This window comes from Carcharhinus amblyrhynchos, chromosome 2 (genome assembly GCF_965287045.1).
Source record: "Carcharhinus amblyrhynchos chromosome 2, sCarAmb.v2.hapA, whole genome shotgun sequence".
Classification (NCBI taxonomy): domain Eukaryota; kingdom Metazoa; phylum Chordata; class Chondrichthyes; order Carcharhiniformes; family Carcharhinidae; genus Carcharhinus; species Carcharhinus amblyrhynchos.
This window is the reverse complement of record NC_137325.1, coordinates 18,197,636-18,217,210: the sequence shown is the minus strand read 5'-3', so window position 1 is coordinate 18,217,210 and position 19,575 is coordinate 18,197,636. Positions and strand designations below refer to the sequence as shown.

At 44.5% G+C, this 19,575-nt stretch overlaps 1 protein-coding gene across 2 annotated transcripts in view; it reads left to right on the top strand.

The window, feature by feature from the left end:
• plekhg4b (pleckstrin homology domain containing, family G (with RhoGef domain) member 4B) overlaps positions 1-19,575 on the top strand; it is a 179,468-nt gene that overhangs the window by 66,999 nt on the left and 92,894 nt on the right. For both annotated transcript variants that reach the window (XM_080202976.1, XM_080202968.1), the window contains exon 2: positions 5,453-5,650. In XM_080202976.1, coding sequence (XP_080059102.1) covers positions 5,453-5,650 — 198 coding nt within the window. The remainder of the gene's footprint in view (positions 1-5,452; positions 5,651-19,575) is intronic.

Genomic DNA, 19,575 nt, shown 5'->3' with positions numbered 1-19,575 from the left:
GGAATCCCACGGTACTGAAACTGGGGTGATTTTGTGTTCAAGGCTCTGGAGTGGATCTTCTAACTCAGCGACACACATAGTAATTGTTAAATACTGGGGAGAGAAACACACTGGACTTTAAAGTGTGACTACGTGTCTACTAAAATAGAGCAACGCATGATACAGTTTAGTATACTGAGCCTATAGAACCTGCCAGAAATTTAAAATAGATATCCAATTCATTTCTACAAGCAGAGGAATCATAGAATGCTTATAGTGCAGAAGGATGCCATTCACAGTGTTAGTGCTGCTGCCTCACAGCGCCACAGATCTGGGTTCGATTCCCGGTTTGGGTGACTGTCTGTGTGGAGTTTGCACATTCTCCCTGTCTCTGCGTGGGCTTCCTCCAGTGCTCCAGTTTCCTCCTATAGTCCAAAAGATGTGTAGGTCAGTAGGATTGGCTGTGCTAAATTGCCAGGGATCTAGCTAGGGAAATGCATGGGGTTACGGGGATAGAGCCTGGGGGGGATTGAGGTTGAATGGCCTCCTTCTGCACTGTAGGATTCTCTGATTCCACAACAAAGCAAATCATGATATAGTTTAGTACACTGTGCCCATAGAACCTACCCCACAGAACCTGCCAGAAATTTAAAATGGATACCAAATTAATTTATACAAGTATATGATATTCCTCTGAATCACACTCTGGATGATCTGAAATAACTGTGCAACATATTGATCCACAATCACCACCTTGTTGATCTTTCTCTACACCGTAGCTATGACTGTAACACTACATTCTGCATTCTCTCCTTTCCTTCTCTATGCTTTGCCTGTACAAGGAAGGATACTTTTCACTGTATCCCAATACATGTGACAATAATAAATCAAATCAAATCTGTTTGACACAACTAGCACACAGGAACCTTTGGGGCAAAAGGGGATAAAAATTTTTGACTCTGCAGTATTGATTAATTTAGTCCCTTTCCAGTTACAAGTGGCATGCTTCTTCCAGCAGTATTTTTTTTTATCCAGAGGAACAGCAGTCGGGCTGAGGGATTACTTTTCAGGATGCCAGTGCGTTGGCACAGGCCCACACTTGCCATGCTAAGAGTCTAAAGTTCAACACATTCATATCCTGCGTCCATGAGGAATTTCTGACTAGTAGAAGCTGTTGTTCTGTTAAAACTTGGGGCGATCCACATTGTGGCAAATGTTCAAGTCTTGCGATTAAAATCTGCTGTTTAAAACTGTGTTTTGAGATACCATCAGGTAGCGTTCGAAAAAACTGCAATCACAGTCAAGTTAAGACTGTTAACAAGAAAGTTGCAAGAAAACATGCACGGTCTTTCCATTATGCTGGCTGTCTGTATTTTTAATTTTGATTCGCCTTTTATGTTTGACATTGTAGTTTTAAATGCGAGGGTCTGGATAGCATTGCCCAACATATTGCCGGAGTTTTACAACAAGGGTCAGTGAACATGAACCAGAAAAAAAAATCAAAGAGGTTTGCATTTAAAAAGTGCCTTTACATGGGATTCCCCCAGTACTTTACAGCTAACGAAATACTTCTGAAATGTAGTCACTGTAATATAACCTAAGGTTAGAACACATCAAGCCCCACAAACATAAAGATAAAAGATGACAAAGTGCTGGAATATCTCAATAGATCTGACAGCATCTGTCGGGAGAGAATAGAGCCAATGTTTTGAGTCTGGATGACAGAGCTCTGATGATGGGTCATCCAGACTCAAAACATTGGCTCTATTCTCTCCCAACAGATGCTGTCAGACGTGCTGAGATTTTCCAGCATTTTCTGTTTTTGTTTCAAATTCCAGCATCTGCAGTATTTTGCTTTTATCTTAAGATAATTGATGGTCTCCTTCTGCACTGTATGATTCTACGTACAGAATTTACTGCAATGAAACAGGCCATATGGCCCCACGGGCAAATACTGGCATTTATGCTCCACGTGAGTCTCCTACTTATTTAAGGAGAAGCTGAGCAAATATGCTATCTGCTATTTCCTTGTGGCGCAGTGGGTAGCGACGCTGCTTCTGAGCCTGAATCGTAGAATCATAGAAACGCCACAGTGCAGAAAGAGGCCATTGGACCCGTCAGGTCTGCACTGACCACAATCCCACTAGACCCTACCCCCACATATTTACCTGCTAATCCCTGTAACCTACGCATCTCAGGACACTAGGGGCAATTTTTTAGCATGGCCAATCGACCTAACCCTCATATATTTCGACTGTGGGAGGAAACCAGAGCACCTGGATGAAACCCACGCAGACACGAGGAGAATGTGCAAACACCACACAGACAGTGACCCAAGCCGGGAATCGAACCCAGGTCCCAGGAGCTGTGAAGCAGCAGTGCTAACCACTGTGCTACCATGAAGCTTTGGGTTTGAGATCGACCCCAGGTAGTGATGGCCAATGAAAGTGCATTTGTAACACGGCTAATAGGTTGAGCATCAACCTGCAAAATCCTCCCAAACATGCCCATGGCTAGCAGTAGATTGCTAGACTATTAATCCAGAAACTCAGCTAAAGTTCTGGGGAGCCAGGTTCAAATCTGGGATTAAGAATCTATTGATGACCATGAAACTATTGTCAATTGACAGAAAAACCCAACTGGCTCACTCATGTCCTTTAGAAATCCAAATGCTATTCAAATCAGTAAATCATTTGGCAGTAGTCTACACCTCTTAAGTTGTAGACCTCTGGTGATGGGCTAGTGACTGTTCCAAGAAAAACCTCACTGTAGGAACAGACAAAAATCTGCCTTTTGTAACACTGGGTGTGGGAAGAAAATCAAGTAACTCCTTCTGGTATCAAGTTCCGCAATCCCACTACTCGGTTAAAAAAAATTAATGCTAAATTCCTGATTGCACTGGTTAATGGCTAAGGGGAGGCAACAGTATCTAGTGGTATCATTGCTAGACTACTAATCCAGAAACTCAGCTAAAGTTCTGGGGAGCCAGGTTCAAATCTGGGATTAAGAATCTATTGATGACCATGAAACTATTGTCAATTGACAGAAAAACCCAACTGGCTCACTCATGTCCTTTTGGGAAGGAAATCTGCCATCCTTACCCGGTCTGGCCTACATGTTACTCCAGAGCCGCAACAGTATGGTTAACTCTCTACAGCCCTCTGAAATGGCCTAGCAAGTCATTCAGTTCAGAGGCAGCTAGGGATGGGCAATAAATGCTGGCCAGCCAGTGATGTCCATATCATAGAATCAGTGCAGAAGGAGTCCATTTAGCCCATTGAGCCTGCACCAACAATAATCCCACCCAGGTCCCCATCCCTGTATGTTCACAGTCCTAATCCCCTTGACACTAAGGGGCAATTTATTATAGCCAATCAACCTGACCCACACATCGTTGGATGGTGAGGGAAACTGGCGGACTCAGAGGAAGCCCACACAGACATGGGGAGAACATGCAAACTTCACAGACAGTCACCCGAGGCCAGAATTGAATCTGGTCTCTGGCACTGTAAGGCAGTAGTGCTAACAATTGTGCCATCTTGCCACCCATGCCCCGTGAATCAATAAAAAATATCTTACATTTATGGCTTTTGATTTTGGAAAAAAACCTGCCCTCCCAACTCGAACCATTTTCTCTTTGTCTACCCTTTAAACCTCTTCACGATTTTAAAGACCTCTATTAGATCACACCTCAGTCTCCCCTTCTCTCAAGCAAAGAGCCCCAGTCTGAGGAAATATTCCTGCCGCAGATTTTTCTCTTTCAGGTTGTCCTTACACTCCCGGCACTTTCGGAAGTATTGAATTAGGGCAATGGTGCACCTGTTTGGAGGGGGAACACAATGGCACACTTAACGTCAAAATTGGAAGTAGGCCAACCTAATAATGGGTCAAACTATTATTTCTGAAGCCTCTGGTGGCCACCTAAAACAGATGTTCTTTAAGGACCTCCCATTTCGTGGGAGGTCCTTAGCCGCCATTTCAGTACAGTGGGCTTAACAGCAATTTCAGCACATACCCTGGACACCTAATGAGAAACCTGAACTAATCATAGAATCCTACAGTGCAGAAGGAGGCCATTTGGCCCATCGGATGGGTGCATGTGAGTTTCAGACACAAATTGAATGTGTACACTCCACTCACCATTCCAGATCCTCAGGTAACCTTGTGCCTTTTAAATGGATGAAACACGATCTAGTTTCTAGGCTGTTAAGTCATGCCGTGAAAGTGGGCAATCAGTTTTGCCATACGAGTGTACCAGCCACGGCTCAGTGGGTAGCACTCGACCATCTTGAGTAGTGTGATCGTGGTTCAAGTCCCACTCCAGTGACCTGAGCACGTAAGCTAAGCTGGCACTCCTGGTACTGTGGGAGGGAATGGGTATGTTAAATTTGTGCTACCTCTGTCCTGTCAGGTGTTTATGAAAGATTTCCAGTGTTTTGAAGAAAAGCAGGGCAGTTTTTCTTAATTTTCCAGCCAATTTTCATCCCCCCAGCAGCATAACTAAAACAGATGATCTGGCAATTATCATGGTGATGTTTTGTGGGAGCTTCCTATGCACAAAATGGCCACTGCATTTCCAAAATGATAACGGTGCATTTACTTCAAAAGCATCTCATTGATTGTTATATGCTTTGAAGCCTCACATGTTTAACAAAGGCAAATGGTATGTTGGCCTTCATAGCAAGAGGATTTGTGTATTGGAATAGAGATGTTTTGCTGCAATTGTCTCGAGCGTTGGTGAGGCCACACTTGGAGTATTGTGTACAGTGTTTATGTCCTTATCTGAGGAAGGATGTCCTTGCTATAGAGAGAGTACAGTGGAGGTTTACCAGGCTGATTCCTGGGATGGCAAGTCTGCCAGATGAGGAGAGACCAAGTTGGTTAGGATTGTATTCATTGGAGTTTAGAATATTGAGAAGGGAATCATAGAAACTTATAAAATTCTAACAAGGTTAGACAGGGTAGATTCAGAGAGAATGATCCCAAAGTTTGGGGGTCCAGAACTAGGTGAGGATAAGGGATAAACCTATTAGAACTGAGATGAGGAGAAATTTTTTCACCCATATAGTGGCGAATGTGTGGAATTCACTACCACTGAAAGTAGTTGAGACCAAAATCTTGTGTGATTTCAAGAAGAAATTAGATATAGCTATTGGGACTAAAGGGTGAAGGGATGTGAGTGTAGGTGGGATTAGGATAATGAATTTGATATTCAGCCATGATCCTAATGAATGGTGGAGCAGGGTCAAAGGGCCAAATGGCCTACTGCTGCTTCTAGCTTCCATGTTTCTACGGATGCCTTCAGTTTGTGAAAGGCTCTGTATAAATGGTCTTTCTTTCTATTGATTAGGCTTTGAATTAGAGATTTTTAAAGCATGTCTCCTCACTTGCAGCTCAGAACGTGTTCCGATAGTGTTGACGTGCATGGATTGCCAGCATGATTCACTCCTGTTTCTGAATTTTCCTCTTGCAGGACTCTGAGTCCCTTGACACCTACATACAGAACACGCTTTCGGCCCTGTACCCGCCGTTCGAAGCCACTGCGGCCACTGTCCTGTGGCAGCTCTTCCACGTGGTGGAGAAGTCGTATCGAGGGGACGGACTCCGCTGTCTAATTGATTTTCTCATTCCTGCCAAGAGAATCCTGCAGTGCCTTCAACAGGACACATGTGTAAGTAGAGACTCACCCCAGGGTACAAGGACGTTCATTGTTGATGGCTTAAAGAACACTCATAATCTTGAGGGACTGTTCAGCAATTTTAGTCTGGCTGGGATGAGATGGATTTAGTTAGTTGAGTCCTGTTAAGTCCAGAACCAGTCATGTGTGTTGGTGAAAAGCAGGGCATCAAGCAGCTCTCAGATTTCATTCTAATTCCGGAATTCTTGTCTCCAGGCAAATTGTCTTCTTGCTAATGGAGGACTTTAAGGGATTAAATGTGTTGGAGAGATTTGCTGAACAGAGATCATAGTTAAGTTGAGATGCAGACCAGGGTATAGAGGTAAAATGTGGAAGTGAGTGCCCTTTCTACTTTGACTTAATTGGAAGAACACTTATCTCTGAATCTAAATCTTGGGTATAAGTCCTGCACCAGAAATTTGAGTATCAAAACTAGGCCGTGAATCCATTGCAAACAGAGGGAATGCTGCATTGTTGGAAGTGCTTTCTTTCACATGTGATGTTAAAGTGAAGCTCCATCTGAACTTACAGGTGGAGGTTAAATACCCCATGGCATTCTTTGAATAATGATAGGGAGTTCTCCCCAGTGTCCTGGCCAACATTTATCTCTCAACCAACATGGCTAAAACATATCATCTGATCATTATCATATAGCTGTTTATAGGAGCTCGCAAGAACTTTTTATACATTATAACAGTGACCACACATTGAATCTATTTTGTTGGCTCTAAAGCACTTGAGGATATTCTGAGATCAAGAAAGTTGCCGGATAAATGGAAGTTCGTTTTCTTGCCTTGGTTGTCTGCTTGCTATATTCATTCAATCATATAAGAAAAAACTTATAATTGGGGTCGAGCAATGGAGACAAGAAATAATAATGTTTGTCTGACTGAACGAATTCTGCAACTTGCAAAAGATTTGGCAGCAGTTGTGAGTATGTAGGAGTGGGATTGTGCAAGCTCTAAAACTGAGAACCACGTTGAAAACAAAAGGTCTTTAAAAGTGTATTTCAAGGTAAGGGAAGGAAAAATGAGGAGTTGGTATGGAGACTTCTCAGGAGCTGCTCATTGTGGGAGAGGGAGACAGGAGTGTCAGAAGTGAAAAAAACAGAAACTACTTGAAACACAAGTTCAAATAGCATCTCTGGGAGGAGAGAACTAAAGGACACAGTTGGCATTTTCCAGCTCTGCCCGTCACTGAGATCTCCCAGTCCCGCTGGAAATCAATGGACTTTTGGTTGGACCGCCACATCCCCCACAGCGGGACTGGAAAATCCCAGCCAGTGTTTCAACTCACCTGTAACTACATCCTCTACCTGAGTCCAAAGGCTGTGCAAAGGGAAGAGAACGGTAAATACATCCAAATCAAAGGACTCGTTTTACATGACACAGCTGCCATCCAATAGTGAGGGGATTTGGCAGAATGTTCTGGAAGGTCCATTGTCAAAGTCAGTTATTAAACGTGGCAGTTTGCTTGGCAAGAGTGTGGAATAGGCAGTGATTTCAAAAAGAGATTTACGTTCATGGCGAGCCTTTCACATCCATAGGAGCTTCCAAAGTACTTTATAGTTGATAAGGTACTTTTGAAATGTAGGCACTGTTGCAGTTTAGGAGATACAGCACTCAATTTCCACACAGCCATGCCCCACAAGCAGCAATGTGACAATAATAGCAACAAACGAGCCACTGGGCTGGATTCCAACCCCCCCGCCCACCACCCCCCACTCCGCACCCCCCAACCCCACCCTGCAGCATGTCTCCAGGACAGTGGAGACGGCTTGCCATTGGCCACCACTAAACACCTTTTGAATTTGGGTTGGCTCACCCGTCCAGCTGTTGGGGAACACGCTGCAGAAGGTCACCTCCGGCTGGGACTTCCCATTCCATTGGCGAGAAGGGCTGGGAAATTCCACCACAGGTCTCCATTGCACAAGACATCCTGCCCTTCTTTCAATAGTGTTGTGAGATCCTTTTCAGCACATGAGAGGGCTGCTGTCGCCTGGGTTTAAGACCTGATCTGACAGTACAGCATCCACATGTCAGAATAGATAATTGGGGGAACAGTGGCGCAGTGGTTAGCACTTCTGCCTCACAGCGCCAGGGACCCAGGTTCAATTCCAGCTTCGGGTCACGGTCTATGCGGACTTTGCACATTTTCCTCGTGTCTGCATGAATTTCCTCTGGGTGCTCAGCTGTCCTCCCGCAGTCCAAAGATGCGTTGGTCAGGTTGATTGAGCATGCTAAATTTACCATAGTGCCAGGGGATTTGCAGGGTAAATGACGGTTGCGGGAATAGGGTCTGGGTGGGATTGTGATTGGTACAGACTCGATGGGTCAAATGGCCTCCTTCTGTACTCATAGAATCATAGAATCCTACAGTGCAGAAGGAGGCCAATCGGCCCATTGTGTCTGCATTGATCACTATCTCCATAACCCCATGCATTTACCCTAGGTAGTCCCTCTGACACTAAGGGGCAATTTAGCATGGCCAATCCACCTAACCTGCATATCTTTGGACAGTAAGGATTCTATAACATGTTCAAGTCTCTGGTGACAGCTTCGAACCTGCAACATGCTGACATAGAGACAGGAGTGCTACTCACATGTACCCACCCCTATAGGTGAGCCGTGGCTGACTTCAACATGCCTTTGTGCTGTTTAAGTCCAATAACCGGGAAATTAGATGCCCGGGAAATTAGGACCACCCATCTCCACACCTTCTCCAACCCATGCTCCCATTAGGTGAGGTTCAGTGCTAGGAATGAAAGCTGGTCAGCGTTCTATTAAGTCTCATTGTTAAATCTCACGGTGGTTCAGTTAGCGAAGGCGGTGTGTATCCTTACTTTACAGCCCTGGATGGATGGAGGGCCAATCCACTCTGAATTAGCTGATTTCAGCTGACTGGGAAAATCAGTGCGAAATTGGTCCTAATCCCTCGGGATGTGGGAGGCGGGGAGGAGAACAGACCTGTCACTGACCATTATGAATTACTCCCCTGTTAGAGAGTGTGTGTGTTAGCCTCTAATTGTGATGCGCCGAGAGTTGAATAATTTAACACTTGCTGTGCGGACTTGCTGACGGATAATGGCTACACAGATGAGGTAGTGAGAGGCGTCTCAATTAACGCGAGCTGTATTCCAGCCACGTATTTGAGAGAGACCAAGCAAAGCGTAGCAAAAGTAACATTTTCCAGCGTAGCGGGTGACAATTGTCTGGTTAAAACTGAATTCCCACCTGGTGAACTGTGTGTTCCGGCTGCCCTCAGTTGGTTCGCTTCTGCACTGCCCCGGGAAACACAAATTCATGATGTGGAGATGCCGGCGTTGGACTGGGGTAAACACAGTAAGAAGTCTCTCAACACCAGGTTAAAGTCCAACAGGTTTATTTGATAGTTGACAGAACAGAACTCTCCACTCACCTGACAAAGGAACAGCGTGTTGCGAAAGCTTGTGGCGTTTACTATCAAATAAACAGTATTTTTTGCAACGTTTCAGTTAGGGCTGAGATTCCAGGAGTATTTCATGGGCTTCCTCCTGTAACACAGGAGAGAAGATCAGCATACCCTCTGCTAACACTTCGTAGAATCATACGGTGCATCGAGTTTATGCATGCGGGAAACACCTGACCTCCCACCTAATCACATGTACCAGCACTTGGCCCACAGCCCTGAATCTTATGACGTGCCAAGTGCTCATCCGGGTACTTTTTAAAGGATGTGAGGCAACCCACCTCCACCACCCTCCGAGACAGCGCATTTCAGACCGTCAGTACCGTCTGGGTAAAAAAAAGTTTTTTCTCACATCCCCCCCTCAAAACCTCTTGTCCCTCACCTTGAACTTAAGTCCCCTTGCGACTGACCCTTTAACTAAAGGGGAACAGTCGCTCCTTATCCAATCTGTCATGCCCCTCATAATCTCGATCAGATCGCCCCCCCAGTCTCCTCTGCTCCAATGAAAACAAACTTCCAACTGAGTTTTCACTAAGAAAATGTGAGCGGGAAATTTTATTTTTTTGAAGGGGGCTTCTGCGAGTTGATTTCAAAATTGAACAAATGACATAAAGATTCTGCATGTTCTCCCCATGTCTGTGTGGGTTTCCTTCGGGTGCTCAGGTTTCCTCCCACAGTCTGAAAGATGTGCTTTGGCCATGCTAAATTCTCCCTCAGCCTACCCAAACAGGCGCCAGAGTGTGGCGAATAGGAGGTTTTCACAACAATTTCATTGCAGTGTTAATATAAGCCTACTTGTGACTAATAAATAAACTTAAGATTTAGCTGAAGGATTTTACTTGATAAATGGAGTAAGTTAATAGAATGGGCTAATTATGTAATCCTGATCACTAAGATTGGCCAAACCTTTGAAATGTAGACTGCAGCCTTTCTTCTCAGGAGTTAATAGTTGAAGACAATTATCTAAGTTGTTTGCTAAATGAATAGTGTATTATTACCAAAAGGCCGTGTAGTCTTTTTGTTCTTTGATTTCCCCAGTTTGCTCCCTCCCCCATCCAAAGTCTTTGACATCTCACAAGGGACAATGTTTCTACCAGCAGTCTGATGCTTCGACTTAAAAGTGTCACTATTCACATGTGATTCTTGAATAGGTAGAAGCTTATCTGACCATGAGGGGCATTACATCAAACTCCAATTGCTCCCTCAACCAGTGCACATGACGTTGGTGCATTTGGGGATCAGGTTTGGAACCTTCCACCATCCCCGGCTCCCATACCGGTTCTTATCTTGAAGGAACATTCATGGACCGGAATATTACTGTCCCGCCCACCATGGGAATCGGAGTGGGCAGGACATGGACCATGCAAAGCTCAGTTGGCTTTGGGCAGGATTTTACAACCTTGAGGGTGTGTTGACTGGAAAATACAGCCCATTTCTCTGAAATTGCACATATAAAAAGGAGCAAAGGAAGATTTACAGTGCGCTGCCTTGTGGGGTGGTAGAAGTCTTTTAGGACCTCAGAATTTCCAGTCAGCTTTATGGAGTACCCTTGCAGTATCATCACTGTTGCAATGCTAATCTGTGCATAGCAAGCTCACACAAGCAGCTGTGTGATAAGGAACAGATTTTTTTTCTACTGATTTCAGTTGGGAGGTAAATATATTGATCAAGACGGGTAGGACACCTCCCCTGCTCTTTTTTGAACTGGGGCCATGAGATCTTTTACACCCACCCCAAGAGGGCAGATAGGATCTTGAGACTAACATCTCATCCAAAACACAGCATCTGTTAAAACTGTCTCAGAATCTGACTAGATTAGGTCTCTGGATTGACATTTGAACCCATGACTTCTGGTTTATAAAAATATAATAACAGGTATAGATAAACATAGGTAGAAATATGCATACACAAATGTTCTGAAAAGACAAACAAACGGAACCAGTTGGTACGGTAGAACTGGGACATCAGTGATTGGAAATCCTGGTCCAATTCAATCATTCATGCCCACGAGTTCAGAATGGCTTGCCAAACCTTTGAAAGCTTTATCCTGTGGAGATTGAGAGCTTTCCACGGTGTCCTTAACATGACTTGTAAAGGATTTGTTAAGTCCTGTCTAGCTTATTCAGTTGGCTGAACCTTTTACTGAGGTAACGAATACAATAGATAAGAAAGTGTCAGTGGATATTTCGTAACGTGAATTTGCAGAACGTATTTTGGTAAGCTTCCATGTGAGTGATTCATTACAAAACTGGGAGCGTATGGATTGGGGTCATCTGATTGACAAGATAGGGAATAGGTTCGGATGCAGGAAGCAGACAGTAGGATTATGGATGTGAACTTGTTTGCTTGGTATTGCAGAACTTGAATATTGTTAAAAAGAGAAAAAGACACAGGGCTTGGACACATTCCTTTGGTTTGCAGAGACCTATTCACCACAAACAAAAGGAATGTGTTCAAGCCTTGCACTTTTTTCAGATTACCCAGGAGCTTGAGGTGTTCATGGGGCTGAATGGCCTCACCCTGTGCCTGTAAGAACCTTGTATAATGCTCTGTCAGAGAGCCGGTACAGGCTCAAAGGGCCAAGTGGCCTCTTTCTGCGCTGTAAGGATTGTGTGTTCCAATAATTTGAGCCTGGTGTCTTTGAATTTTGTGTTTCCAGCGCACTTGAATTGTCTGGAATTGGCAGGGTGGTTGGGATCGAAAAATGGAGTTGGAAGCCTTGTCTCCGACACTGTGGCCAGCACCATTTCACAAAGATTTGACATAGCATTTCTGGCACAGAGTTGCCGCACTGCCCAGCTATTCTACATCAGTATTTATGCTCCACATGGGCTTTTTCCCATTCTACTTCATCCAAACATTTCAACATATTCTCCCCTTCCTTTTTCCCTCATTTATCCAGTTTTCCCTCATAACAGCTGTGCTATTGGCCTCAAGCTATCCATGTGGTAAATTCACTTTCACATTTTTATCATTCAGTGAGTAATGAAATTTCTCTTGAATTCCTTACTGGATTTATTAATGACTACCTTATATTATGCCCCTTGCTCTGGTCCCCCTGCAAGGGGTAACATCTTCTCCACATTGACTCGATTGAAACTCTTCAGAATTTTAAAAATCACTTTTCAAGGGAAGAGAGCATCATCATGTTCAATCTTTCCTCTAACTTCTCAATTCTGTCTTCATACTTGTAATCTTTTTACACTTTCTTTGATTTATTATTGTCACATGTACTAACAGACAGTGAAAAGTATTGTTTCTTGTGCGTTATACAGACAAAGCATACCATACATAGAGAAGGAAATGAGAGAGTGCAGAATGTAGTGTTACAACCAAAGCTAGGGTGTAGAGAAAGACCAACTTAATGACCAACATTCAAAAGTCAGATGGCAGCAGAGAAGAAGCTGTCCTCAAGTCAGTTGGTGCATGAACTCAGACTTTTGTATCTTTTCCCGACAGAAGAAGGTAGAAGAGAGAATGTCCGGGCTGCATGGGGTCCTTGATTATGCTGGCTGCCTTGCCAAGGCAGCGGGAAGTGTAGACAGAGTCAGTGAATGGGATTTTGGTTTGTGTGATGGATTGGGCTACATTCACAACCTTTTGTAGTTTCTTGCGGTCTTGGGCAGAGCAGGAGCCATGCCAAGCTGTGATACAACCAGAAATGTTGCTTTCTATAGTGCATCTGTAAAAGTCAGTGAGAGTCATAGTTGACATGCTAGATTTCCTTAGTCTTCTGAGAATGTGGAGGTGTTGGTGGGCTTTCTTAGAGTCAGCATGAGGGGAGCCAGGACAGGTTATTGGTGATCTAGACACCTAAAAACGTGAAGTTTTCGACCACTCCCACTTTGCCCCCGTTGACAGAGGCATGTTTTCCGCTACACTTCCTGAAGTCGATGACAATCTCCTTCATTGTGTTGATATTGAGGGAGAGATTATTATTGTTGCACCAGTTCACCAGATTTTCTATCTCTTTCCTGTACTCTGTCACATCATTGTTCGAGATTCCCCCACAGAAATCAGAATCCAAGGACACCCACTTGGCTGGAAATGGTCAGAGTGTAAGCTGCTAACTGATAGAGGAGAGATCATTCTGCTGTTGTGGGGCCTGGAAGACAGTAATGGGATTATTTGACCTACTCCTGTTTCTATGTTAGGCAGATGGGCAGGAACAAGGGTGCCACTGTGTTGGAGAAACATAACCATTTGTAACTGTGTGAGAATATTACCACCATTTAATCAATGATCGCAGCCCTTGTCACATCTCAATCCACGGTAATTTCCCCCAGGCAGCGGGGCAAAGCTTTAGCAGCGACTGTGGTCGCAGTTTCAAAGTGACACCAGGCCATTCACAGGCCAAAGCCACTGCTGGCCTTGATGGAGCACGTGAATGTGAGCGACACATCTAGGCCATTGTCCCAAGACTCATGTAGAAAGCTCACTGGAGTGTAAAAGCACCCACTGACTCTGTGGGGGGAGCATCTCCATGAGTGTTTGAGATAATTAAAGCTTGATGTTGTAAAAGTGGCCACTGACAGTGATCAACTGATGACAATCTAAAGCGTTCTTTAAATGACTTGTTGACGCTCAAAAGATCAGAGCTTTGATCTCTGAGGGAGGAGCTGGAGGGTCATGTGCTCGTAAATCATGGGCCAGAAATTAAGCAGTGTTTCATTTGCATGCACTTTGCAAAGGCCTCAGAAGTCTGTCTGACTCCATCTGAAGGGACAGCGCAGCCTCAGTCTGACTTGCTGCTCCTGCTGATCAAGCACTGATATGGCTGAATAATCGCAGATGTTAAACATGGTAAGATCGCAGGTTGAGTTGCAGGTTTTCCCATGGTAATTCCCCACGCTGCGCATTCCTCATACCACCACCAGGCATCTGCAGGCCCGAGATACTGAGGGACAAAATCAGCTTTTCCTTCTCCAGTACTCCCGGTTTTAGAAGGCGTGATAACCCTTGCCTCTTTATGGTTGGTCGATGGTGTTAGCAGGTTATAGTGTAATGAGGCAGATCGTGAGCCTGGAGGTGGTATCCCTGCTGAAGGGCAGGTTCTTTCACTCAGCAAGGATCCTCATTAACTCCCTGGCTTTCAAACATCTGCTGAAAAAAAAAGTGCTGTTCTCGTGTAGAATAAATATTGTGTAGAATAGAATTGTGTTGAGAACCCCACTAAGGTTAGGTGCGAGGGTGTCACAAAACACAGAAAGGTAACGCGGAACAGCGGTTCTTCAAGGTGTATTTTGCAATTTGGCAGAATGTGATAAAGATAGGCAAACCAATGTGGAAAGGCACAGTCTTGCTGTTAAATAAAAGAATGTTTATTAATTTAAAATGAAAATATACACACAAGAGAAAGCACAGAGCCAAACAAAGGTACACTTAAAGGTGGCGGCACAGTGGCGCAATGCCAAGGACCCGTGTTCGATTCCTGGCTTGGATCAATGTCAGTGCAGGGTTTGCATATTTTCCCATGTCTGTGTGGATTTCCTCCCGAAAGTGTGCTGGCTAAGTGCATTGGCCATGCTAAATCCTCCCTCAGTGTATCCGAACAGGTGTCGGAGTGTGGCGACTGGAGGATTTTCAAAGTAACTTCATTGCGGTGTTAATGTAAGCCTAATTGTGACACTAATAAGTAAATTTAAGCTTAAAACTTAAAACGTAACTTAAATAATGGACGTACATGTCACACAGTGCGGGGAGAGGGCAAATTTTCTGGCCTTCCTGTGGCATGTCTCTTGTAACAAGATTTCCCATTTACTGCATCTCACATCACCTGGAAATCCTTGGGAGTGGTGGGGCAGATAGGGTGGGCAGAGGGTGGAGGGAGGGGTTGTGGGGGCAGTGGGGGTTTTAAAGTCAGTAGGACCAGAAGATCCCATTGACATGAACAGGCAGAAAATTCTAGCCCCTATCATATGGAATTCCCTCCCCCCATTCTTTTCTATCTAGGTTACTCAACTCTGAGAAAAGTCCTTCTGCGGCCACATTAATATTCTTAATCACCATTCTGAGTCTCCCCAAATTAAATACCCTACTGCATGGATTCGGAGCTCTGAATTTCAGATCTTTTAGAGTCTGAGGAATGGCCATTTTTAAAAACTTCAAATGGATCAGGAAAAGCCATGTCCTCAACGCAGAGAAAAGTCCCGGATACCCAAAAGAGCATAATTAACCTTTTTTTCTGCATTGGATACATGCCCTGTACTGAACTAAGACCACTCAGGAAACTCACCCAAACTCAGGGAGAACTTGCAGACTCCATACAGACAGGGCGGCCCGGGGTTAGCAATGCTGCCTCACGTGCCAGGGAGCTGGGTTCGATTCCCGGCTTGTGGAGTTTGCATGTTCTCTCCGTGTCTGCGTGGGTTTTCCCCAGGTGCTCCGGTTTCCTCCCACAGTCTGAAAGACGTGCTGGTTAGGTGCGTTGACCTGAACAGGTGCTGGAATGTGGCAGCTAGGGGAATTTCACAGTCACTTTAATGTAAACCTTACTTGTGACGAATAAATAATAAATAAATTGTATTAACACTGCAACGAAGTTTCTGTGAAATTCCCCAAACATTACCTACTATAAACCTTACCTACTATAAACCTTACCTACTATAAAAACCTTACCTACTATAAAAGCCTTACTTGTGACTAATAAATAAACTTTAATTTTAGACTGCCAAATTCCAAGATCGCTTTAGTTGCCGTGACTGACATTATCAGTGTTTGGGAATGTGCACTTTGTGAAAGGACGCAGCCTTTCGAGTCAGAGTGTGTGCTGGGGATCGATGGCCGAATTGTCAAAGTTGCACTGTCTTTCAACTACAGAAATCTCCCCTTAAATCCAACCTCGTGCTGCTGGGATGTCAGCTTTCATTAAAAGCTTGTCACTGGGATGTACACGGCGGCAGGTCTTGCATTCAGTTGACTGAAAATGGACTGATCTGAGGTGATAAACACGGAACAGCTTCCCCAGGGCTGTCTTCTGATTGTGACTGTGAAGGTTTATAGTGAAAAACTGAGCTCCTCATAATTGAAGGAGCTGATCGGCAATTGGCGTGTAATAAGAACCGTAAAATCTGACAAATCCTTATTGGAATGTAGGCATTGATTTTCTGCAGGGGAGAAAAAAGACAGGCAGATTGGTGCACATCAAGATCCCACAGACTGTAAAATGAGGTCTTGGATGAGGATAGGTGCCAGTCAGGACTTGGGCCTTTTTCAAGTGACGCTACAGATTCTTATACATCCACCAACAAATGGAAAAATGTTATATTTATATTTATTTTATATTTTAGGGGGAAGTTTAAAGTTTGTTAGTCTCACAAATAGGCTTACATGAACACCGCAATGAAGTTACTGTGAAACTTCCCTAGTCACCATACTCTGGCTCCTGTTTGGGTACACTGAGGGAGGAGTTAGCATGGCCGATGCACCTAACCAGCACGTCTTTTGAGACTGTGGGGGGAAGCCGGAGCATCCGGAGGAAACCCACGCAGACACGGGGAATATGTACAGACTCGGCACAGACAGTGATTCAAGTTGGGAATTGAACCCGGGTCCCTTGTGCTGTGAGGCAACAGTGTTAACGACTCTGCAACCGTGCCACATAACCTGCACTGTCTCAGGAATAGTAATCCAAGGCTAATAATCTACAGGCCCTGGCTTACCCACTGTGGGAGATGGGTTCAAATCCCACCACGGCAGCCGGTGGAATTTAAACTCAGTTAATAAATCTGGAATTGAAAGCTAGCCAGTAATGGTGAGCATGCAAATGATCAGCAATTGTTGCAAAAATCCATCTGGTTCACAAATGTCCTTTCGGGAACGAAATCTTCACTTTGTCTGGTCTCCATTTGACTCCATTCCAAAAGCAATGTGGTTGGTTCTGAACTGGCCTTCTGAAATGCCCTCGCAAACTACTCAGTTCATGGGCGGTTAGAGATGGGCAACAAATACTGGTCTTGCTGGTGGTGCCCACATCCCATGGAAGAATTTTTAAAAATCGCCTTTAATGCAATAAATTGACCTAAGATCTCCACAGGATTCTTATAAAACATCAAGAGTACATAAGGGGATAAAGGGGGGGATTTTCCCATCCCGCCCGCTGCAGGAAACATAATGGCGGAGGTAGGGGGTGGGGCTGGGGGGTGGGGGGGGGAGGGGAACCATGCAAAAATCCATAAATCTCAGGTGGGATTCTCCAGTTTTGGAGCCAGCGCAGCTGGAAAATCCAGCTCAGCGGATGATTATAGATTTGATCGGAGAGGTGGGTTTTAAGGAGTGTCTAAAAGGGGGAAGGTAAGGTTGGCAGTAGAGAGATAATGGGAAGGAATTCCAGAGCTCAGGACCGAGGTAGCAGATTGTCTAGGTACTAGGTGGAGGAAATTTCTACTCGCCTGATTTTGGACGTCGGGCAAGCTGTTTGACAACTTTGAAGCATTGAAAAGGTCGAGAGTGATGGTGGTGAGGTACAGCCGGGTGTCATAAGAACTAGGAGCAGGAGTAGGCCAGTTGGCCTAAGGTCGTGGCTGATCTTTTCATGGACTCAGCTCCACTTACCCAATCCACTCACCATAACCCTTAATCTCTTTACTGTTCAAAAATCTATCTATCTTTGCCTTAAAAGTGTTCAATGAGGTAGCCTCAACTGCTTCACTGGGCAGGGAATTCCACAGATTCACAACCCTTTCGGTGAAGAAGTTCTTCCTCAACTCAGCCCTAGATCTGCTCCCCCTTTGAGGCTATGCCCCTTAGTTCTGGTTTTACCTGCCGCTGGATATAACATCCCTTCATAATTTTATATGTTTTTATAAGATTGCCCCCCCTCGTTCTTCTAAATTCCAATGAGTATATTCCCAGTCTATTCAATCTCTCCTCATAAGCCAACCCTCTCAACTCCAGAGTCAACCTAGTGAATCTCCTCTGTAGCTTCTCCAGTGCCAGTATATCCTTCCTCAAATAAGGAGACCAAAACTGTACAGAGTAATCCAGATGTGGCCTCACCAGCACCTTATACAGCTGCAACATAACCTCGCTGTTTTTAAAACCCATCCCTCTAGCAATGAAGGACAAAATTCCATTTGCCTTCTGAATCACCTGCTGCACCTGCAAATCAACTTTTTGTGATTCATGCACAAGAACACCCAGATCCCTCTGCACAGCATAATACTGCAAATTTTTACCGTTCATATAATAGTCCATTTTGCTGTTATTCTGACCAAAATGGATAACCTCACGTTTATCAACATTGTACTCCATCTGCCAGATCCTCGCCCACTCACTTAGACTATCTATATCCCTTTGCAGACTTTCAGTGTCCTCTGCACACTTTGCTCTACCACTCATCTTCGTGTCATCTGCAAACTTTGACACACCGGGAAAGAAAGACTGGAGTGAAAAGGTTTGCTTATTTTATAGCACTGATACTGCAGTAATCCTGAGAGTCCCTGAGCAAACAGAACACAGCAGAGAGCCTTGACTCTGGTGGAATTGTAAAGTAGGTTGTGAATTTGTCATGAGAATGCTATTCTACCTCCCCTCACCCCGCTCCAGTGTCAAATAAAATCGCTGCTGTCAGAGTCAGTGGTTGCTGGAAGGTCGATCGCCCACAAAGGCCTGGGGTCATCCTTTTAAATTGCATCACAGCCACTGGAGAAGGCACAGCAGCACTGACCCCACACCTTTTAAAATGACTGCACACATGCAAACTTGCGTATATAAGCAATGGACTGTCCACGAACATTCCCCATGTACCAAATCCTGTTCAGCATCACTCCCTGTACACGCTGACCTATCTTCGCTCCCAGCTGGAGACAAAGTAGAAATGGTTGAGATCTTTAAGTGTTTAGGTGTGCAGATCACCAACAACCTATGCTGACACTATAGTTAAGAAAGCCCATCAACGCCACTACTTTCCCGGAAGACTAAGGAGATTTGGCCTGTCAGCCAAGACTTCAACAACTTTTACAGATGCACCCTAGTTGTATCACAGCTTGGTGTGGCTCCTGCTGTGCCCAAGATGGCAAAAAACTACAAAGGGTCGCGAGTGAAGCCAGTCCATCACGCTAACCAGCCTCCCATCCATTGACTCCGTCTACATTTACTGCTGCCTTGGAAAAGCAGCCAGCATAATCAAGGACCCCACACACCCCAGACTTGCTCTCTTCCACCTTCTTCCATCAAGAAAAAGATACAAAAGTCTGAGGTCATGTACCAATCGACTCAAGAACAGCTTCTTTTCTGCTGCCAATAGACTTTTGAATGGACCTCGCATTAAGTTGATCTTTCGCTACATTTTTTAGCTATGTCTGTAACACTATATTTTGCACTCCTTCCTTTCCTTCCCTACGAACTGTTTGCTTTGTCTGTATAATGCGCAAGAAACAATACTTTTCACTCTGTACTAATACATGTGATAGTACTAAATCAAATCAAATTTAATCAGCTCACAAAGTGCGGACTTTAAAGGTTGCATTCAA